Source organism: Mesoplodon densirostris, chromosome 17, assembly GCF_025265405.1.
Source record: "Mesoplodon densirostris isolate mMesDen1 chromosome 17, mMesDen1 primary haplotype, whole genome shotgun sequence".
Taxonomy (NCBI): Eukaryota; Metazoa; Chordata; class Mammalia; order Artiodactyla; family Ziphiidae; genus Mesoplodon; species Mesoplodon densirostris.
In genome coordinates, this window is record NC_082677.1 from 74,444,009 (window position 1) to 74,468,823 (window position 24,815).

At 36.4% G+C, this 24,815-nt stretch overlaps 1 protein-coding gene across 1 annotated transcript in view; it reads left to right on the forward strand.

Moving 5' to 3' along the window:
* MYO16 (myosin XVI) overlaps positions 1 to 24,815 on the forward strand; it is a 407,151-nt gene that overhangs the window by 140,051 nt on the left and 242,285 nt on the right. The window contains exons 14-15 of the mRNA XM_060079968.1: positions 9,999 to 10,116; positions 20,488 to 20,635. Coding sequence (XP_059935951.1) covers positions 9,999 to 10,116; positions 20,488 to 20,635 — 266 coding nt within the window. The remainder of the gene's footprint in view (positions 1 to 9,998; positions 10,117 to 20,487; positions 20,636 to 24,815) is intronic.

Consider the following 24,815-nt stretch of genomic DNA (forward strand, 5'->3'; position numbering starts at 1 on the left):
TGAGCCAGAGCCCCCGAATCAGCGGCTCCTTTAAACCCATCCTGTCTGAGCGGAGAGCGGACGCCCTCCGGCGACCTACACGCAGAGGCGGGGCCTGGTCCAAGGCTGAGACCCGGGAGCTGTGAGAGCAGAGAAGAGACAGGGAGATCTCTCTGTGCAGCCTCGGAGGCAGCAGATTAAAGCTCCACGGTCCACTCGATGTGCCCTGCGTCTGTGGAGTGCATGAATGGACAGCGAATCATCCCAAATTGAGAAGGTGGACTTTGAGGACAAGATTTAAGACTTTCCCCCCTTTTCCTCTTTTTACAATGAATTACCCCAAATTAAGGAGGTGGACTTTGAGAGCAAGATTTCAGACTTTTCCCCCTTTTTCCTCTTTTTACAACGAATTATCCCAAATTGAGGAGGTGGACTTGGAGAGCAAGATTTTCAATTTTTCCCCCTGTTCTCTTTTTGTGAATGTGTAAGTGTATTCTTCTGTGTGAGATTTTCTCTGTATAGATTTGCTTCCACCATATGTCCCAGGGTTCTATCTCTCCGTTTTTTTTTCAATAATTACTTTTTAATTTTAATAACACTACTATATTTTATACTTTATTTTATTTTACTTTACCTGCTTTCTTTTTTTCCTACCTTCCCTTCCTCCCTCCCTCCGAACCTTCTTTCCTTCTTTCTCTCTTTCCTTCCTCCCTCCCTCCCTCCCTTCTTCCTTTCACTCTTTCTTTTTCTTTCCTCCCTCCCTCCTGTCTTTCTTTCTTTCTTTCTTTCTTTCATTCCTTCCTACCTCCTTCCCTCCCTTCTTCCATTCACTCTTCCTTTTTCTTTCATTCCTCCCTCCCTCCCTCCTTTCTTTCTTTCTTTCTTTCCATCTTTCCTCCCTCCCTCACTCCCTCCCTCCCTCCTTTCTTCCTTCCTTCCTTCCTTTCTTTCCTTCTTCCTTTCTTTCTCTCTCTCTTTTGTTCTTCTACTAATTCTTTCTTTCTACTTTTTCTCCCTTTTATTCTGAGCTGGGTAGATGAAAGGCTCTTGGTGCTGGAGCCAGGAGTCAGTGCTGTGCCTCTGAAGTGGGAGAGCCAACTTCAAGACACGGGTCCACAAGAGACCTCCCAGCTCCACATAATATCAAGCAGCAAAAATCTCCCAGAGATCTCCATCTCAACACCAGCACCCAGCTTCAGTCAACGACCAGCAAGCTACAGTGCTGGTCACCCTATGCCAAGCAACTAGCAAGGCAGAAACACAACCCCAAGCATTAGCAGAGAGGCTGCCTAAAAACATAATAAGGCCACAGGCACCCCAAAACACACCACCAGACGTGGACCTGTCCACCAGAAAGACAAGATCGAGCCTCAACCTCCAGAACACAGGCATTAGTCCCCCCCACCAGGAAGCCTACACAACCTACTGAAACAACCTTAGCCACTGGGGTCAGACACCAAAAACAACGGAAACTACGAATCTGCAGCCTGCAAAAAGGAGACCCCAAACACAGTAACATAAGCAAAATGAGAAGACAGAAAAACACACAGCAGGTGAAGGAGCAAGATAAAAACCTACCAGATCTAACGAATGAAGAGGTAATAGGCAGTCTACCTGAAAAAGAATTCAGAATAATGATAGTAAAGATGATCCAAGATTCTATTTCCAAGATCCAAAATCTTGGAAATAGAATAGACAAAATGCAAGAAACAGTTAACAAGGGCCTAGAAGAACTGAAAATGACTCAAGCATCGATTAAAAACACAATAAATGAAATGAAAAATGATCTAGATGGGATCAATAGCAGAATAACTGAGGCAGAAGAACGGATAAGTGAGGTGGAAGATAAAATAGTGGAAATAACTGCTGCAGAGCAAAATAAAGAAAAAAGAATGAAAAGAACAGAGGACAGTCTCAGAGACCTCTGGGATAACATTAAACACACCAACATTTGAATTATAGGGGTTCCAGAAGAAGAAGAGAAAAAGAAAGGGACTGAGAAAATATTTGAAGAGATTATAGTTGAAAACTTCCCTAATATGGGAAAGGAAATAGTTAATCAAGTCCAGGAGGCACAGAGAGTCCCATACAGAATAAATCCAAGGAGAAATACGCCAAGACACATATTAATGAAACTGTCAAAAATTAAACACAAAGAAATCATATTAAAAGCAGCAAGGGAAAAACAACAAATAACACACAAGGGAATCCCCATCAGGTTAACAGCTGATCTCTCAGCAGAAACGCTACAAACCAGAAGGGAGTGGCAGGACATAAGTAAAGTGATGAAGGAGAGAAACCTGCAACCAAGATTACTCTACCCAGCAAGGATCTCATTCAGATTTCATGGAGAAATTAAAACTTTTACAGACAAGCAAAAGCTGAGAGAGTTCAGCATCACCAAAGCAGCTTGACAACAAATGCTAAAGGAACTTCTCTGGGCAAGAAACACAACAGAAGGAATATACCAACAATAACGAACCCAAAGAAATTAAGGAAATGGGAATAGGAACATACATATAAATAATTACCTTAAATGTAAATGGACTAAATGCTCCCACCAAAAGACACAGACTGGCTGAATGGATACAAAAACAAGACCCATATATATGCTGTCTACAAGAGACCCACTTCAGACCTAGAGACACATACAGATTGAAAGTAAGGGGATGGAAAAAGATATTCCATGCAAATGGAAATCAAAAGAAAGCTGGAGTAGCAATTCTTATATCAGAAAAAATAGACTTTAAAATAAAGACTGTTAGAAGAGACAAAGAAGGACACTACATAATGATAAAGGGATTGATCCAAGAAGAAGATATAACAATTGTAAATATTTATGCACCCAACATAGGAGCACCTCAATACATAAGGCAAATACTAACAGCCATAAAAGGGGAAATCGACAGTAACACACTCATAGTAGGGGACTTTAACACCCCACTTTCACCAATGGAAAGATCATCCAAAATGAAAATAAATAAGGAAACACAAGCTTTAAATGATACATTAAACAAGATGGACTTAATTGATATTTATAGGACATTCCATCCAAAAAAAACAGAATACACATTTTTCTCAAGTGCTCATGGAACATTCTCCAGGATAGATCATATCTTGGGTCACAAATCAAGCCTTGGTAAATTTAAGAAAATTGAAATTGTATCAAGTATCTTTTCCGACCAAAATGCTATGAGACAAGACATCAATTACAGGAAAAGATCTGTAAAAAATACAAACACATGGAGGCTAAACAATACACTACTCAATAACGAAGTGATCACTGAAGAAATCAAAGAGGAAATTAAAAAATACCTAGAAACAAATGACAATGGAGACACGATGACCCAAAACCTATGGGATGCAGCAAAAGCAGTTCTACGGGGGAAGTTTATAGCAATACAATCCCACCTTAAGAAACAGGAAACATCTCGAGTAAACAACCTGACCCTGCACCTAAAGCAATTAGAGAAAGAAGAACAAAAAAAAACCCCCAAAGTTAGCAGAAGGAAAGAAATCATAAAGATCAGATCAGAAATAAATGAAAAAGAAATGAAGGAAAAAATAGCAAAGATCAATAAAACTAAAAGCTGGTTCTTTGAGAAGATAAACAAAATTGACAAACCATTAGCCAGACTCATCAAGAAAAAAAGGGAGAAGACTCAAATCAATAGAATTAGAAATGAAAAAGGAGAACTAACAACTGACACTGCAGAAATACAAAAGATCATGAGAGATTACTACAAGAAACTCTATGCCAATAAAATGGACAACCTGGAAGAAATGGACAAATTCTTAGAAATGCACAACCTGCCAAGACTGACTCAGGAATAAATAGAAAATATGAATAGACCAATCACAAGCACTGAAATTGAAACTGTGATTAAAAATCTTCCAACAAACAAAAGCCCAGGACCAGATGGCTTCACAGGTGAATTCTATCAAACATTTAGAGAAGAGCTAACACCCATCCTTCTCAAACTCTTCCAAACAATTTCAGAGGAAGGAACACTCCCAAACTCATTCTACAAGGCCACCATCACCTTGATACCAAAACCAGGCAAGGATGTCACAAAGAAAGAAAACTACAGGCCAATATCAGTGATGAACATAGATGCAAAAATCCTCAACAAAATACTAGCAAACAGAATCCAACAGCACATTAAAAGGATCATACACCATGATCAAGTGGGGTTTATTCCAGGAATGCAAGGACTCTTCAATATATGCAAATCAATCAACATGATACACCATATTAACAAACTGAAGAAGAAAAATCATATGATCATCTCAGTAGATACAGAGAAAGCTTTTGACAAAATTCAACACCGATTTTTGATAAAAATCCTGCAGAAAGTAGGCATAGAGGGAACTTTCCTCAACATAATAAAGGCCATATATGACAAACCCACAGCCAACATCATCCTCAATGGTGAAAAACTGAAACCATTTCCACTAAGATCAAGAACAAGACAAGGTTGCCCACTCTCACCACTCTTATTCAACCTAGTTTAGGAAGTTTTAGCAACAGCAATCAGAGAAGAAAAGGAAATAAAAGGAATCCAAATTGGAAAAGAAGAAGTAAAGCTGTCACTGTTTGCAGATGACATGATACTATACATAGAGAATCCTAAAGATGCTACCAGAAAACTACAAGAGCTAATCAATGAATCTGGTAAAGTAGCAGGATACAAAATTAATGCACAGAAATCTCTGGCATTCCTATAGACTAATGATGAAAAATCTGAAAATGAAATCAAGAAAACACTCCCATTTACCATTGCAACAAAAAGAATAAAATATCTAGGAATAAACCTACCTAAGGAGACAAAAGACCTGTATGCAGAAAATTATAAGACACTGATGAAAGTAATTAAAGATGATACAAATAGATGGAGAGATATACCATGCTCCTGGATTGGAAGAATCAACATTGTGAAAATGACTCTACTACCCAAAGCAATCTACAGATTCAATGCAATCCCTATCAAACTACCAATGGCATTTTTCACAGAACTAGAACAAAAAATTTCACAATTTGTTTGGAAAAACAAAAGACCCCGAATAGCCAAAGCAATCTTGAGAACGAAAAATGGAGCTGGAGGAATCAGGCTCCCTGACTTCAGACTATACTACAAAGCTACAGTAATCAAGACAGTATGGTACTGGCACAAAAACAGAAAGATAGATCAATGGAACAGGATAGAAAGCCCAGAGATAAACCCACGCACATATGGTCAACTTATCTTTGATAAAGCAGGCAGGAATGTACAGTGGAGAAAGGACAGCCTCTTCAATAAGTGGTGCTGGAAAAACTGGACAGGGATATGTAAAAGTATGAGATTAGATCACTCCCTAACACCATACACAAAAATAAGCTCAAAATGGATTAAAGACCTAAATGTAAGGCCAGAAACTATCAAAGTCTTAGAGGAAAACATAGGCAGAACACTCTATGACATAAATCACAGCAAGATCCTTTTGGACCCACCTCTTAGAGAAATGGAAATAAAAACAAAGATAAACAAATGGGACCTAATGAAACTTCAAAGCTTTTGCACAGCAAAGGAAACCATAAACAAGACCAAAAGACAACCCTCAGAATGGGAGAAAATATTTGCAAATGAAGCAACTGACAAAGGATTAATCTCCAAAATTTATAAGCAGCTCATGCAGCTCAATAGCAAAAAAACAAACAACCCAATCCAAAAATGGGCAGAAGACTTAAATAGGCATTTCTCCAAAGAAGATATACAGACTGCCAACAAACACATGAAAGAATGCTCAACATCATTAATCATTAGAGAAATGCAAATCAAAACTACAATGAGATATCATCTCACACCAGTCAGAATGGCCATCATCAAGAAATCTAGAAACAATAAATGCTGGAGAGGGTGTGGAGAAAAGGGAACACTCTTGCACTACTGGTGGGAATGTGAATTGGTACAGCCACTATGGAGAACAGTATGGAGGTTCCTTAACAAACTACAAATAGAACTACCATATGACCCAACAATCCCACTACTAGGCATATACCCTGAGAAAACCATAATTCAAAAAGAGTCATGTACCAAAATGTTCATTGCAGCTCTATTCACAATAGCCCGGAGATGGAATCAACCTAAGTGTCCATCATTGGATGAATGGATAAAGAAGATGTGGCACATATATACAATGGAATATTACTCAGCCATATAAAGAAACGAAACTGAGCTATTTGTATTGAGGTGGATAGACCTAGAGTCTGTCATACAGTGTGAAGTAAGTCAGAAAGAGAAAGACAAATACCGTATGCTAAGACATATATATGGAATTTAAAAAAATGTCATGAAGAACCTAGGGGTAAAACGGGAATAAAGACACAGACCTACTTGAGAATGGACTTGAGGATGTGGGGAGGAGGAAGGGTAAGCTGTGAGAATGCGAAAGAGAGGCATGGACAAACGGAAGGTAGATAGCTAGTGGGAAGCAGCCGCATAGCACAGGGAGATTAGCTTGGTGCTTTGTGACCGCCTGGAGGGGTGGGATGGGGAGGGTGGGAGGGAGGGAGATGCATGAGGGAAGTGATGTGGGAACAGATGTATATGTATGACTGATTCACTTTGTTATAAAGCAGAAACTAATAAAAAAATAAAATAAATAAATAAATAAATAAATAAATAAATAAAATTAAAAAAAATAAATTAATTAAAGGTTATTATCCGGAGTTGGGGGGGCACAAGAGAAAGGGGTTTGGGAGGAAGCTGGCCATTTCTAAGTTCCATGCTATCACGCTGAGCATTGTTCTCCACAGAGGGTGCAGAGAGGGAGAGAAAGAGATTTAACTGGTATCTGAAGAAGAGCTCCAGAGATGATTTTTGGTAATTTTATGCAGGTAATACACATATTTTTAAAGGACGCACAGCTGTAACTTTTCTGGATTTTAATCTTATACTTCAATTGTCCCATCTTGAAGGTCTACATAGGTTTACCTTCTGCCTTTGTGATGGGCTTCAGAGTGAGCTTTACCCCATGGGCAGATGGGTTTGAATCCTATCACTGCAGATATTGCTTTTGTTTCCCTGGACAATTTCAAAACAGCTGAGATCAGTTAAGAGGTTGGTTGTTTCTAGTCCCTCTATTTGAATTTCAAACTGTGGAAGCAGGGACTTTCCATGGCAGTAGGTTTATTGGAACATAAAAGTCATGTTTTGGGAAAAAACACAATTGCCTGGGACTTTTCACTAATTCTGGCCCAAATGAGTTTCAACTTTAAGACATTCAGTCCCATTTAAATTACTTAAATAAATATTTATTGAGCAACTGCTTTCACAGAGAGTGATGGGGTCACCTTGATTAAGCCCTTATTTTTTATTGAGGAGACTACAAGTTTTTACTTTGAGAATATCCAGCTGACTAACTACTACCAGGATAAGAGCGCCTAACTTTTAGTGGCAGAACTATGAAAATTTTATAGAAAAAAATTCCAATGAAAAATAGGAAGAAATCATGCTAATAAAATTGGAAACAGTAAATACTGAGGAAATGTATACTTACTTCCCTTTGCCTATATTTTTATTTAAAATTTAATTATGGCACAATATTCTCATTATTTTGTTTTAAAGTTGAGCAGCAGAACAGTATTGGGTTTGCCTTTTTTCTGTATTTCTCTTAACACACTTGTTTAGCGCCACCTATTGGGCAAGTGGATGATTAAAGATAAAAAAACAAACAAACAAAAAAAAAAACCCAAAACACCTCATTTCAGTTTAATCTTGAATCGTGGACCAGCAGTGCACAATGAAAGAATGCCATGTATTTATATTTGTTCAGTAGTTTTAGGTTTATGCTGATTTTCTGCCTTATATGTCTTTATTGTTATTCAGATACGGTGATTAAACACACCGATTCTGCAAGAGATTGCTCGGGTTTCAATCCCAGCTCCACTATTTATAAGCTCTGAACCTTGGGAAATTTACTTAATCCATCAATTTCCTTTTCTATAAAATGGAGACTGTAGTTGTGAGAATTAAAAGAAGTTATTTATACATATACACGCATATACGTTCGTACATATATATGAATGTGTGTGTACGGTTATATATAATTTATATATAACTATATATGTGTATATATATATATACATATATATATATATATATGTATATATATATATATATATATATATATATATATATATATATATATAGTTCCTGGCACATAGTAAGTGAAGTATAAATGTTTTCTACTATTATTAACAAAAACAAAACTAATCTTTGCTATTTGTTGAATGTTTACCATGTGCCAGGCACCAAGCTGAGCGCTTCATACACCGGACTCTGATAACCACTGAAGGGGTTATTCTGCTTAGAGTAAAGGAAAGGAGGTTTGGGAATTTATGAAACTTGCTCATGGTGATAGAACTTGTCATTAGCAGAGCTGGAAAGGGCGGGCAGAGCACATGCATCGCGCCATTCATTACCCTGGACTTCCTGTCTGGGCGTGGGTCATTCATTATCTTTTATATTCATTTTCTATTATAATAAGAAATTAGTGTGTTATCAGATACAACACCAACAAAGTAGAAGCCAAAATATTAAAAAATTTTATTTTATTCCTTTTTATGAATTTTTAAACAATTGTTTATTGTAATATTATAAAGGTTTAAAATGTGATATAATTACACTATTAATTTTGCTATATATTTATTTCATATTAAGTTGTTGGAAAAAGTTGTTTTATAGGAACTTCATAAATACTGTTTCAAATTATTTTTCAGAAACATTTCTGCCATTACTACTATCAATGCACTGTTATGATCTTTAAAATTAGGTTATTGTAAAGAGACCTAAATCATAGGGTTTCTGTAAAGATTCTGTGTTTCTCTCCAAAAGTTCAAACTTCAAAAACAGACGTTTTAATATATTTCACTATTTCCACAATGTTTAGCACTGTGACTCATGATTAGAATCAAAGTGTTGTTTTATAATCTTTCAAAATATAAAATACTTCCAGGTGAATTGAATGCCTTAGTAGAGCAGTAACCAGAAAGTTAAAAAATTGCAGCAAACTTCTTTTTTCTAATTTAGAATAAAAGTCTCAAAAAATACTATCATCAGAAATTATAAGCCACCACCAAGTGTATCAATAAGGTATCATAGTGCCCATCTTGTGGTTGATGCAGGAACTACATTTAAGATGTCAGTATCTTGAAAGATACAGAAAAGTACCTTTGAACCTTCCAGATTTTCATACATTTTGGAGATTTCCTTAGCCATGATCATTATCACAGGCACAATCGGTTGTGAGAAAAAAATGACATTCATCCTATAGTCAATTTTTAAGGAAATATGTGAAGAATTTCAGATGCCAGGGTTGATCTGTGGAGCTGTATTAACAGCATTTTAAAGCTGCAAACACCCATCTCTACAAGAGCACCTCGTGATAAGATACACTGGATCCAATGGCTTCATCTAGAATTCTTATTATGGAGCAAAAACAGGGTATGGGAGGGTTATCTAGGGGCTCGGGGTGCAAAAGAGTATGTGGCAAAGTAAATACAGGTTCCGAAGAAGGTTATAAACAAATGTTTAAGTGAATTCGTGATTTTTAAAGGAAATTCTGACTATTGCTTATATTAACACTAATTCCTCCCTCCAAAGCCAGAGAAGCACTTCTACTGTTCTATTCAAGTTAAAAAGCCCAAATAGCATGTGCTGAGTTGTGTGTGTGTGTGTGTGTGTGTGTGTGTGTGTGTTACACTGAGAGGCTAGTGAAAAGAAGGGAGTCATGTGCTCTGTGCATAATTATCTTGTTACTGTTAGCTACCGTTTGAGAGAGAGGATGCTAGCAGTTTGCATTTGAGAAAAGAATGACCTTAAAATTGCAATATTGTGTTGTATGAACAATGGAGAACCTCTTAGCTGAGGGAATATTCCTGTCTCTTTGCTATTATTACCCAATTTTGTTTAAACAGATGCATAACTCAATAAATGTTTCCCTTTAAAAAAGTAATAAATGTTTCCCTTTTGCTACAGGTCATGAGCATCTTAGAAGCCTTTGGACATGCCAAGACCACCCTTAATGACCTGTCCAGCTGCTTCATAAAGTATTTTGAACTACAATTCTGTGAGAGGAAAAAACACTTAACTGGAGGTAAGTGTAAAATTAACAAAGGAGATCCCTGGAGCTACCAGAAGGGGGCAGAGAAACACCAAGCACCATGGCAACAGTGACCGGTGTGTGTGCGTGTGCGTGTGCATGTGTGTGTGTGCGCACCCACATGTGGGTGTATCAGTCTACACACCCAAGGTGTCAAGTTAGGAGTTCTAAACTTTTTGTGAATTGAAAAATATTCTGAAATGCAAGGCAAACCTTTCAAGGCAATTTTTGTGTAAACTATACAATATGAAACCAAATCAAAAATAGCTGAAATGAATCACACTTGCTGAACACAGAAACAAACTTAAGTATCAAAATAATGTGTAACTTGAGTACATAATTCCTTCTTGCAAGATACGTTGAAATCTATTTTAAATAAAACTGAATCTGTATTTTAAAATGATTGAATTAAAACAAATCAAAAAATCAAAGTGATCACCCAACTAAACCCAAACAGAACTATTTCTTATTTGATTTAAATATTTAATGTGTACTTCATGAAAACCCCTTATTTGAAATTCAACTAATGTAGAAGTCACTTGGGATTTTACATCTTTCAAATCAAAACAGATTATCCATGCAAATTAATAACATGAATATGACTGTAGTTAGAATGCCTGAATCTACTTGGAGGAATAGAGTCTTTTCAAAAATTTTTTAACAGCTGTTAGCCCACAAACAATTGTAATTATCTTTGAAAGAGATCAGTTTTATTTGGTGTTTCAAGTTACACTATCTTCCCTTCAGGAAACAAAAGTCACTTTTGACCATAGTTTAAAAACAAATAACCTGTATTTTGCAGTAAGGTATGTCCAAATCCCATTAGTACTAAATGAAATTTGGTAAAAATATGCATAAAAAGAGTCAGAAAGATAATTTTAGATGTTGATGTTAGAGGCTTAAATTCTGCAATAGGAGGGCTGTTTTGTTTTGTTTCTCACTCCATGGCTAAGAGCTCTATTTGAACATCTACCATTTTAGGAAAACCTCAGAGGAGAAATGTCTTGAGCCTCAAACTCTGGTTTTCACATCTTTGTTTGTAACACCCCAGTGAGACTATCCCTCCAAGTAGAGGGCACAGTCTGGCCACCTCATTTATGAGCATAATTTCCCCTGAGCTTTCCGGCACCAAGGGTTGGAGCCATAGCAGCTGGGAGATTCAGGGGTTCCAAAGGTTGCACGTCCAAGCCCCTTGCTACTCCAGGGGGACCAGAAGATAAATAAGGACACTGTGTAATCTGGGAGCTTGTTAGAAATGCAACCTCCTATGCCCCACTGAAGACCTCAGGATTGGGACTTGAACAATTCCTGGCAATTCCCTGGTGATTCAGACAAACGCTGAAGTTTGAGAGGGACGGTCTTAGTCCAACCCAAGTAAAGCCGGATGCTAGGGCTTATGCACAATTGACTCTGAGGAGATACAGCATGTTCTTTTTTGGAAAAAAAATGGAAGAATTTTATTTTTGTGTGTGTGGTTGTAAAGTTTATACTTTTTTAACTTTTTATTTTATATTGGTGTGCAGTTGATTAACAACTCTGTAACAACCAAATAGAGAAAAGAATTTGAAAAAGAATAGATACATGTATATGTATAACTGAATCACTTTGTTGTACACCTGAAACTGATACAGCTTCTTCTTGATTCAATATTCCCTTTACCAAGATGAAAATAAGTGGCTTCTGATGGTCTTATCCATTCCTAATTTTGTTTACTTTCTTTTCTGGATAGAATTTAACATGTCCTCCTCAGGAACGTTAATTTAGAAAATAATTGTATGCTGCATAAAAACAGAAGGCAAAGGCTTACTTGCGGAGCCTTCTGTTAATCATCAGGCAGCCCCACGGAGCTACAGCATAATCAGACCCACAGACACCTCTCACACAGCCTCTGCAGGCTGCACACTGTGACAGGGCAACAATAAATATTCATACAGATGAACCTGAGGCACTTCCAGGTCCTGAAACGCCCTCTGAATTGTTAAAGAGCTGTGGGCATCAGTGTACTGTCCACCTGGCACATGACTTCATTTTCAGACGAGGTCACATGCACAGGTATGGGGGCTTGGAGCTTAGCCATATCTTTTTGTGGGACACAGTTCACCCCACGACAGAGAATAAGGAGAGATCTACCATGTCTGTCTTTACTTTTCAAAATTATTCTCAGTCTAAGAAAATGTATCATCATCACCTCCAAACACAGGCACTGTTAAAACACTTTAAGAAGCTGTATGTCAATGGGATATTTTTGAATAATTTCATCACTAAGAATCCTTTTCTGAAAGAAAAAATTTAAAAAGTATCAATTTAAATTACTTTACATGTTTTTTAAAGACATCTGAGTTCTTCAAATGAGTCCTGTGTAAAAGCCTTCTGAATTTTAAGTGTTCACTAAAATAGTAAACCAAATTGGACTAAGGTTTTTACACCTCAAATTAGGTAAAATATATGTAGGCTACAGGTTGATTTCATGCTTCATGGTAGTCTAGATTTTCTTAAATTATCAACACGTAAAATAGTTGTAATGAGTTTATTGTACAGGGAATATTATATTACTACTTTTAAGGTTGAGAGATGCTGTATATTTCCTTTATCAACATTATTGCTTATACTTTTATAATTTAATGCCAACTCCTTGATCAGGGATGCAACCACCAATTGTAACAAAGAAAATACAAGTCTCAGTTTTATGAAACATTACCTACAGAAAGTCAGGATTGTTTCTTAGTTTGAAGAAAGTTTAGTTAATAAAGAACATTCTAACCTGGGCTTTCAGTCCAGGGATTTTTCCCATCTGATTACTTCTTTAACAGTGTAATCTTTCTAAGTTCCCCAAGCCCCTGTTTCTAATGTGCTCCCTTGATTCCAACTCTGTTGACTGCAGACCAAGTCTCCCCCCTTATTTCTTCCCCCACTCTTGTCAAAATCTGAAAGCATCCTTTCCCATATTTCTGGTTGTTGTCTGTGACTCCTTTGAGGATACAGGCTTGCTGATGGCAGAGCGCTTGTCTGTCCGGGTGCACAGTAGACCTGTGTTCAGTATCTGTTGGATTACAGACTGAGGAGTTGCACTGGGGAGCGATCACAGCAAAGCAGCCATAATTCAGTTCAGGGAGGGGACTGTGTAAACGCCTCGGGAACTCATTCATGCCAGCAAAGAACACCTAGTATTGAGAGTGTGCAATAGTCAAGGAAAGTTATCAACATTTAACTCTGGATTATTTTTTGTAAATTAGAGCTGATTCTCTTCATAATGAGAGTTTGTATGTGCTAAGTGTAGAACCATTATCCGCTTCCCGAGTGTGGAGGCTGGCAAAACAGAAACGTGCTGAAGGGTCTATAAAGGTAGCAGGACCCAGAACCCATGTGTGGGAAGGGAAGAATAATTGGCTTCTTGTCTTTTCTGTGCCTTGAAGACACCCAGGCTTACTGAAGTGGAAATTGAAATTTACTAACAGTCAGAGATGTTTCCCAATAAATATGCCAAGGCTGTGTTATCTACTTGGGAAAGTTAAAACTTAGAGTGAACACAAAGAGATGAAAAATATATTAAGATGTTGGCATTTTGTTTTTTCAAAACTTAATTTTAAATAAACAAACAGATAAATAGTTTTCATCTTCATTGATATCATCGTCAACTATCCTTAGTATTATACTCTCAGTTCTTTTAAAAGTTTCAGAATGACCATCATCAAAAAGTCTATAAATAATAAATACTGGAGAGAGTGCAGAGAAAAGGGAACCCTCCTGCACTGTTGGTGGGAATGTAAATTGATACAGCCACTGTGGAGAACAGTATGGAGGTTCCTTAAAAAACTAAAAATAGAACTAACATATAATCAAGCAATCTCACTTCTGGGTATGAATCCTGAAAAAACGTGGTTCAAAAGGATACATGCACCCCAATGTTCGTTGCAGCACTGTTTACAATAGCCAAGACATGGAAGCAACCTAAATGTTCATAGACAGATGAATGGATAAAGAAGATGTGGTATATATACAATGGAATATTACTCAGCCATAAAAAAGAAATAATGCCATTTGCAGCAACATGGATGGACCTAGAGATTATCATACTAAGTGAAGTAAGTCAGAGAAAGACAAATGTCATGATATCCCTTATATGTGGAATCTAAAAAAAAAGATACAAATGAACTTATATATAAAGCAGAAATAGACCCACAGACATAAAAAATAAACATGATTATCAAAGGGGAAGGGGCTGGATAAATTAGGAGTTTGGGATTATCATATACACACCACTGTATATAAAATAGATAACCAACATGGACCTACTGTATAGCACATGGAATTATACTCAATATTTTGTAATAACCTATAATAGAAAAGAATCAGAAAAAGAATATATATACATATATATATACGAAACTGAATCACTTCACTGTACACCTGAAACTAATACAACATTGTAAACCAACTATACTTCAATTAAAAAAAAAAAAAGTTTCCAGGAATTCCCCGGCAGTCCAGTGGTCAGGACTCAACACTCACTGCCGAGGGCCTGGGTTTGATCCCTGGTTGAGGAAGTATGATCCCACAAGCCATGCCGTGTGGCCAAAAAATTTAGAAGCAAAAATTTTTTTTTAATTTTAAATTTAAAAAATTTTTAATATATTTTTAAAATTTTTTTTAAATTAAAATTTTTTAAAAAAAATTTTAAAAAAATTAATAAAAAAAAGAAATAAATTAAAAAAATATTTCAGAGTGCTTTAATTGATTGCATCTCCTTTGAAGAACAGCATCTTTTAGTGCAAACAGCCTGGGCTTTGGAGATAAGCCAGTTGTGTTTAAATGTGAAAAGGCCTGCAACAGGATTTAAATGAGGCGAAGTTGTAAAAACACCTAGCACAGTGCCTGGTACACAGTAGGTACTTTAAATAGTGATTCCTCCTCTTGGGATCCGGGAAGCCTGGGATCTTTTTTCCTTTTTGTCCCCACTTACGGATGGGGAAAGTGAGGTTAAGAGGGACATGTAGATGCCAGTATCAGATTCAGGACTGGGGACCGTACTTTGGACTCCTGTTTGAGGCACCGTTCACCTATAACACCTCCGGCATTACTGATCCTGGAGAGTGAAGTCTAAAGTAGTGCCTGGGGGTGAAAGAGAGACTATTTGGCTGCATTAATTAATCAGCAGTGTGCTTTTGGTGATTGCTGATTGAAGGCATGATGGGCATTTCTGGGAAGAGATCTTATTAGTCATATACTGATAACCACTTGGGTGGGCAGAGAGAGAGTGGGTGCTGGAAGTTTCTAGAAGCTAGTGGAAGGGCACCTGTAGCACTTGACCTTCTTGAAGGAGAGAGAGGTTTAGATTTTCCACCTCGTTTCATCTTGAACAAAAATGGGTATAACTCTATAAAATCCTTTCACTGCATATTATGTTACATATAATCCACGAACATATATATTTTTTCAGTAGCAAAACTTTTTGGAAGACCTACTCACATAGATTTCTGGAAAGATGGAGGATCACAAGTATACTTCCAGTCAAGAATATTTCTGACATAAAATTCTTTTTTTAATGTACAAGTCTTCAGAAATCAAGAAATCAGTAGAAACTTTCTGTGCATGGACACTTGCATGAATGAGTCAGCAACATTTTTAACTTCAAAACCTATCATTTTCCTTCCATTATTCCAGTTTCATTTTAAACACAACAGAAAGGCCTGCATTTTCCCCATTCAGAAGAATATTAGAATCTCACAGAAATTAGAATTTTTGGTTGTTTTGAATTTTTGGTTGTTTTCTTCCATCTAAATTCTCCTTAAAGATGGACTTTTAAAAAAAATCCTACTGATCAGAAATTCTTCTAATCCACAGCAATTTTATTCACTGCTGGAGATGAGCTAACTAAGATGATACTGTTTTTGAAAGATGAAAGGTACTGAAGTCACTCTGTGATGTGGAATTTGATTAGTTCTGAATGCTGCTTTAAATTAAGCTTGTGTGTTGGCTTGAACAAGTGGGCATAAGGTCAGTCTTTTCTCTGAGTATAGAAGCTTGATGGTCAGAAGGTCACCACTTAGCCCTCCATTTTCACCTGCTATTCCGTTAGTTGGTGACCAGAAAATAACAGTGGGGACAGCTATGGCAGTTTATTTCCTATGTGTACAGATTTTTAGAAATATTCTCTTGAGCAGCTAATTACTTCAGGGTTAATATTATCAATAACAAATGGAACATGTTTTCAGCATTTTGCTTAAGAAGGAAAAAGTAGGAAAGAAAACTTAATAATTAAGACCTCAATTTGAAATTACCACCTGATTAAATACTCATGGAGAAATGGAAAAGAAACCACACCACCTCATTCTAATTTTACCATCACCTTCGGGCTTTAATGCCACTAATTGAAGGGGTATTTTGAAAGAGTCTTTCTTTATGCACTTTTGATAATTTTTCTAGAAGGTGTCTAATGAGACAACTTTTCTTAATAAGGTTTATTAATTTTGAGGTTTTTTTAAAGCACTGATCATCATTTTGACTAAATTGACCACTTACAAAATTTATAGGAATAAAGCACTGCAACAGTGGTTCCATTTGTTCAAGTAGATTTGCTATATAAAACCCAAATTGGGAGACCTCGCATTTTTTGCTTTTAGAGGCTGGACTCTGGAATAATTAACAGTAGACTCATTACACAAAATTTGGTTTATAGTTCAAATGGAAGGAAAAATTAAATTCATTTTCCTTCCTAAAACTGCTGTTTTTTTGATCCCAAAAATTATCGACCATGAATTCTTCCTTCAAAGTGGAAAACTATAGTAATTCACAGTTGCATTTAAAATTCAAGTACATAACTGTTTACTGACCATTCATAATGATAAGAATAAACCTAAATTCAAATAAAAAGAATACTCCAGAAACAGTAGGATTTTCAGCATGCCAAATATATGGTCCTAAGTTCTGAGTAACACTAGATTCTGAATTTCCAGTCCTATCTTTGAATCAAAACTGGGGTTGTGATTCCCAAATTGCATACTTTCGTCATTTTTCACATGCTATGAATGAAATTTCAACATGTATTTACGATGTGGGTTATTTTTTCTTTTGCTTTTGTAATGTTTAAAGGCAGAGGAGCAAATAATGAATCCTTGATATGAGTCCTACTACATGTGAGGTCACAATAAACCAGGAAGATGACTGGACACTATTCACATTGCGCCTGCATTACTTACAGACACATTACTTATTTCCTCCTTGACTAGAATGTAAACTTTATTGTTGAAGGACCAGTATCGTTATCTACCACTGCACTACAAATCACGATTTAGCTCCCTCTTATAATTCCAGTATATTAGGTCTTGAAACCTTAGTACCATTCTGTATATTAAATTGTATCTTCATGAATTCACATAGTATTTGCCTTTGCTGCAGTGAGTTTCTTCCAGTATTTCCAGCAGTGAGAGACCATTGCCTGTATTTCTTGTCCTTAATAGTGCAGCTATAAAAACCTTCTGAGCTGTTTGACAGTAATATTTGCTAATGTCTACAGCAGAGCATTTAAAATCAATGTCACTGATATATACCCAAGTAATATGTACCTGCAAATTTTGAGACATTAATCAAGAAAATTCTAATACTTATTCTGGTGGCTTTGTTATAGGCAAGGATATGTCTTGTTTCAGATTATATTTGTGCACAAAAGTATACGTTGGGTCAGGAACAAGGTAAGAATGTCCCCTCTCACCACTCTCTTTCAACATCATACTGGAAATCCTAGCTAATATAATAAGAAAAAAATAAAAAGAAGGTACACATATTGGGAAGGAAGAAATCAAGCTGTCTTTGTTGATTTGATTTTAGAAATCCAAAAGAATCATCATCAACAACAACAACAACAAAAACTCCTGGAACTAATTAGTGATTGTAGCAAAGTTTCAGGGTATAAGGTTAATATACAAAAGTCAATCGCTTTCCTATATATCATCAATGAACAACTGGAATTTGAAATTAAAAACACAGCACCATTTCCATTAGCACCAAAACAAAAATACTTAAGTATAAATTTAGCAACATATGCACATGATCTTCATAAGGCAAACTACAAAACGTCGATGAAAGAAAGCAAAGAAGATCTAAATGGTGAGACACTCAATGTTCAATGGATAGGAAGGCTACGAAGACTCAATATTGTTAAGATGTCCGTTCTTCCCAATTTGATCTATAGATTCAGTACAATTCCAATAAAAATCCCTGAGTTACTTTGTGGATATTGACAGAAAGTTTTTATGGAGAGTTAAAAGATCCAGAATAGCCAGCACAACACTGAAAAAGAAGGACAAAATTGGAGGACTGGCCCTACCTAACTTTAAGACTTACTGTAAAGCTACAGTAATCAAGACAGTGTAGCACTGATGAAAAAATAGACAAATAGATCAATGGAACACAAATAGAGAGCACAGAAATAGACCCACATAAACATAGTCAGCTAATCATTGACAAAGGAGCAAAGGCCATTCAATAGAGAAAGGATAGTCTTTTCAATTAATTATGCTGGAAAAACAGAACATCCACAGGCAAAAAACCATGAATGTAGGCACAAAGCTATCATGAAAAATAGCTCAGATAGATCATAAATCTAAATGTAAAAACAAAACTATAAAACTTTTAAAAGAGAATAGAGGAGAAATTTTACGTGACTGTGGGTTTGGCAATGACTTTTTTATTTTTTAAATACATTTATTTATTTTATTCTTGGCTGCATTGGGTCTTCATTGCTATGCGTGGGCTTTCTCTAGTTGGGGTGAGCAGGGGCTACTCTTTGTTGTGGTGCGTGGGCTTCTCACTGCGGTGACTTCTCTTGCTGCGGAGCACGGTCTCTAGGCACGCAGGCTTCAGTAATTGTGGCTCGCGGGCTCAGTAGTTGTGGCTCACGGGCTTAGTTGCTCCGTGGCATGTGGGATCTTTCCGGACCAGGGCTCGAACCCCTGTCCCCTGCATTGGCAGGTGGATTCTTAACCACTGCACCACCAGGGAAGCCTGGCAATAGCTTTTCAGATACAACACTAAAAGCACAATCCATGAAAGGAATAATTGATAATCTAAACTTCATTAAAATTCAAATTTTCTGTTCTGTGAAAGACACTGTTAAGAGAATGAAATGATGAGCCATAGGCTGGGAGAAAATATTTGCAAAAGACATATTTGATAAAAAATTGTTGTCTAAAATATATGGAGAACTCAATATTCAACAGTAAGAAAACAACTCAGTTTTAAAAATGGGCAAAATATCTGCACGGACATCTCACAAAAGAAGACAGACAAATGGAAATAAGCATATGAGAAGATGTTCCACGTTATATGTTATATCTAGGAAATGCAAATTAAAACAAGGATGAAATACCACTGCACACCTGTTAAAATGACTAAAATCCAAAACACCAACAACACCAAGTACTGGCGAGGATCTGGAGCAACAGGAACTCTGATTTATTGCTTATGGGAATGCAAAATGGTACGGCCAGTTTGGAAGAGAGTTTGGCAGTTTCTTACAAAGCTGATCATAGTCTTACCATATGATCTGGGAATCATATGCCTTGACATTTACTCAACTGAGTTGAAAACCACATCTTCACGTAATGTAGACATAAATGTTTATAGCAGCTTTATTCATAATTGCAAAAACTAGAAGCAACCAAGATGTTTTTTAATAGCTGAATGGATAAACAAACTATAGTATATTCATGCAATGGAATATTATTCACTAATAAAAAATGAGCTATAAAGCCATGAAAAGACCAAAAAGCAACTTTAAATACATATTATTAAGTGAAAGAAGCCAATCTGAAAGGGGCACACACTGTGTGATTCCAACTATATGACGTTAAGGAAAAGGCAAAACTATAGAGACAGTAAAGAGATCATTGGTTACCAGGGGTTGGGGGAGAGGGAGGGGTGAGTAGGTGATCACTGATTTTTAGGGCAGACTATTCTGTATGATACTGTAATGGTGCACGCATGAGATGCAAATTTTTCAAATCCCATAGAACTGTACAACACAAAGAGCGAATGCCAATGTAAACTACGGACTTTAGTTAATAATAGTGTATCGATATTGGCTCATTCATTTTAACATATGTACCACTCTAGTGCAAGATGTTAATAATAGTGTAAACAGCGTGTTAAGGAGGGGAGAGAGAGGGTATGTTGGAACTCTCAGTACTTTCTGCTTAATTTTTCTGGACTTAATAAATTTCTCTAAAAATAAAGTCTATTATTTTGTTTTTAAAAGGTCTGTGCTTGAAAAGAAGCTCCATTATTATTTCTTCTAATTAATATGTGTAAATTTATGGAAATGAAACTAATAATGCCATTTGATAGAATCAATTTTCTTTTCTTAACCAGCCAGAATTTATACATATATGCTAGAGAAATCCAGACTTGTTTCACAACCTCTTGGCCAGAGCAATTTTCTCATCTTCTCCTTGTTGATGGATGGGTTATCTGCTGAAGAAAAGTATGGACTCCACCTTAACAATTTATCTGCCCATCGGTAAGTGATTACTCATTTTCAGTCTGGTAGCTCTGCCTTCAAATTGTGGTTGCCTTTTAGCGGTCTTAAATTTTCTTCTTATTTTTCAGAGAAGAAATGGTGACTTCTTTTAGGAGAATAATTAGATATACTATTAGATTAGAACTATCTGTATAACAGGGTTCGTACCGTTTATTGAGTGTTTAGGTGACTTTTTGTGTTTGTTATTGGATTCGAGAAGAATGGGGTGAGTGGTCATGATTTTGTGAGAACTTTTGTGGGAGAAAATAAAGGATGCTTGGGGAGGAGGAGCATGGCCTGAGGACCAATCATGTTGTTTGAGAGTTGAAGGTGGAGAGCTGATTGGACAAGTAGGTGGCGATGTCAGGTGCAAGCTGAGAAACGGGGGATTTTCCAGGGGCGATGGGGTCTTTATGGAGTGGAACCCCTAGACCTGTCAGAGAAGAGACAGAACAATATCTGTGGTCGCCATTGTCTGGGTTGGCGGGGGGTGAATGATGTGGGGCGTGGGACCGGGGGAGGGGAATGAGTTGGCCGTATTCGAAGTCACTGTTACATGATTAACAGCTCTCATTCAGTTTCTTTGAAAATATTACATCCAGCAGTATAGATACACTTTATCATGTCAAACAGAAGACATGAAGTAAGAAGGCCTTATCAAGATTGTTTTTTATTCAAAGTAAGAGACTATTTGGAGATTTACCGTCCCCCCAAAACAACAGAAGTTCAGAAGAAGAAAACACCGATATCAAAGCATGATTGCCCAGACGAAAGTGATTTAAAAATAGAAATTCTAAGCTACCAGAGCATTAGAAATGTTTTTTTAAATCAAATCCCTTCATTTCATGAAGGAGAAAATCAAACCCAGAACCATAAAGAGGTCTATACCGAAGTGAATATATTATACAACAGCAGTATTGAGAAAAAAACCATTACTTGGAATTCATGTTTTGTTTTTCTACATCGCACATCTCTAATGGGAGGAAAAGCCTCAGATTGGGGACCGTGGGGTAGGTGTTCAGGGCAGCCTGTGAGGAAGAAAAGTCTTGAGGTTTTGTATTCCTGATCTTTCTTATTATCAAAAGCTCAAAGCTGATAGCAGACCATTGGCTTCGGTGCGTCCGTGCGTGTGTGTGCGTGCATGTACATGCGTGTGCCCGTGTGCATGTACATGCGTGTGCTTGGCATTGCAGATGCGGAGCCACTGAAGAACAAAAGGCAACAATCTATTCCAGCATTCAGAGAGACAATTCAACTTCTTGGTCCGTGGCTTGGCCCCCTCTTTTGAAGTGTGAGAGCGTGTGGGAGAAAACAAGCATTTCTTTATTGACCTCCATTCCAACATCCGTTTCTCTTTGCAAAAGAGGGTTTGGAATCACTTAGGCTATTTAGAAAGTCAAACGTCAGGGGTTGCTTTGTGAGAAGCTCCGACAGGAAAGAACTCAGAAAAATCATGAATAATTCAAGCCCCTTGAACAAAGAAGTTATTTTATTTAAATGAATTATAAATATCTAATGGGAACAAAACAGCATTCCTCAATAAAAATGTACACCGCCACTCCAGATTCATAAACCATATCCATTGGAACATTTGTACAATGAGAATTCCACAGACAAAATATTCTTTCATAATAAGACAAGCTGTTTTGCAAGTTATAATGCATTGTACATCCCAATATTTTTGTGATTTGTGTTATATGGATCTTCTAACGGTTACAGTATTCGTGGGTTTTCTCACTTTTACAGTGCTGGTCAGGCTTGAGTAGCTCATATTTGTATGATATTTGAATTTGAGTTGGGGTATCATCTTTGCTTAGTAATTACACGTATTAGGTACCACAATTTTGGAAATTGTTTGGCTGGTTTACAATCAGTAGTATAAATTTGAACTTGTTAGCCTTCTAACCTTTCACAAATTGATGATCCTTCTGAGTTCATAGGTAAAGTAGATCACTATGCATATAAAAATATAAACATAAACAATATATAAATAAATCTGTATAAACATAAACAATATATAAATAAATATATAACATTGCTTATATATAAACAATATTATTATCACACCTACTTATCTGATTTTATTTAAAAGATGTTGATACGTCTACTAAATAGAACAAATCAGCACCTATATTACCATCTGAATATTCCTTTGCTTATTCAATACTTATTCCATAATATAGCTTGTCTTGAAATTTTGATGAAGTATGTTGAGTCTTAAAGCAAACGTTACAAAATTTTGCAAGCCTGCCTCCTTCAAATACATCTTTTCTTTATTACTACCAATTCATTACCCACATGAAATATAAAATAGGCATGGAGCAGAAATTGTGAGCTGAAGGCATATCCAATGTTTATCACGTGTCCTTACATGATTAGATCTCCAGAGAGAAGAAAGTATTGTTGTAACTAACGCTACTGTAATCAAAGCTACAAAAGTGTTTTGTTATTTTTTTAACTTTGACTCTGTTTTTGGAACTAAAAGTTTTCAGAGTCTCACATGAAAATGTATGGAGGTTTATTTCAGTGTTAAATGCACCTAAAAATACTTCCTTGTTTGTAAAATTGGAACAGTATCTAGAGCAAGCAGATAGCACTCTTGCTTATGGAATAGAAATGGTACAGATATAGACATCAGCTCCTACAGCTTAACTGAACGAAAAAAATATTTATAACACTTTGCATAAAATCTTCCTGGACAGATTGTTTAAACAACGGCAACAAGAAAAATGTCTATAGGTCTTAACAAGAAAAATGTCTATAGGTCTCAACATTTTGAGCAGTGGCAGTAAGAGTGCATTGGTTGAGAATTGCCACTAGATGGCACACTCTCCACAAAGTTAGACAGGAGCAAAAAAAAAAAAAATCCATCATTAAAGGTTTCTTTTTTATTTATGGTTCTTCCTATGATTTACTTTTTCTTTTTCCTGGCTGTTTGTTTTTCAAGTTTTATCTCAAAAAAATTTAAGTAATAATAACATTACATCTGGGCAATAAATATCATTTATGTTTCTGGGAATTGAGACTTAATGAAAGTTAGAAATAGTCATTAATTGCTTATCTTTAACCTACTTTAAACAGCTTTTATGGGTGTAGTCCCAGAACAGTTGGGCTCTGAAATACAAAGAAATTATTCCTAATCTCCCTTCATATTGATTAATGATGGAAACGATTGTGGTGCTACATAAGAACATTCTCAGCAAAGGTCAGATTTTGAATTATAAGCTGAGAGCAAGCGATGTTTGACTCAGTGCATGACCTGTTTCTAACCTTGTGTGTTAGTGAAAGGAAACTCTGACTCACTGAGTACTTGAACTTGTAAGTGCTGCCGGGGTACACCTGTCGCAGTAGATGCTGCAACAGTGAACTCTCAACGAATGTTCAGTTTTTGCTAAGGCTTTATTACGTGTATTGAACTTAAGTTGAGAAAGACACATAATTTTTAAAAAGGTAAGGGTAAACTTAAGTATTCTTTGAGGATGATCTTGTGATATAATAAAAGATTTACTCAGTACACATTTTAGGCATGCAAACTTGAAGGTTCTCCCAAGACAAAGATTTGAGACAGGAGGTATTATATATTTTTTCTTTTTAAAAAAATTTTTTATTGAAATATAGTTGATTTACAATATCATGTAGGTTTCAGGTATACAGCACAGCGATTCGGTTATACATGTATATATATATTTTCACATTCTTTTCCCTTACAGGTTATTACATAATATTGAGTATAGAAATCACAGATATTTTCATTTCATACTACGGTAGTTATAGATATCTCCAAATGTCATTTACGATCTCGCTGCTTTAGATTTACAGTAGTTATGAGACTTGTGGCTAGATGTTGTTTGTGTTTGTTTTTAATTTAATTTAATTTTTTACAGCAGGTTCTTATTATTTATCTATTTTATACATATTAGTGTATATATGTCAATCTGTAATCTATTTCTAACTGCTTCTATTATTAATTATTACCTAAATGATAATCACAATCGTAATATATGCAACTTATGGAGCACTTACTATAGGTCGGTCCCTCTCCTAGTTCTCCCTTTTCCCGGTGAAACCTCGCCGGTAATTAAGCAGAAGGTGCAGGACCGCATTCTCATTGGATGGCCCAGGACATGAGGATGGAGAGACCAACCAGGGGCCAAGTTTCACTCTTGGCCATAACCCTGTA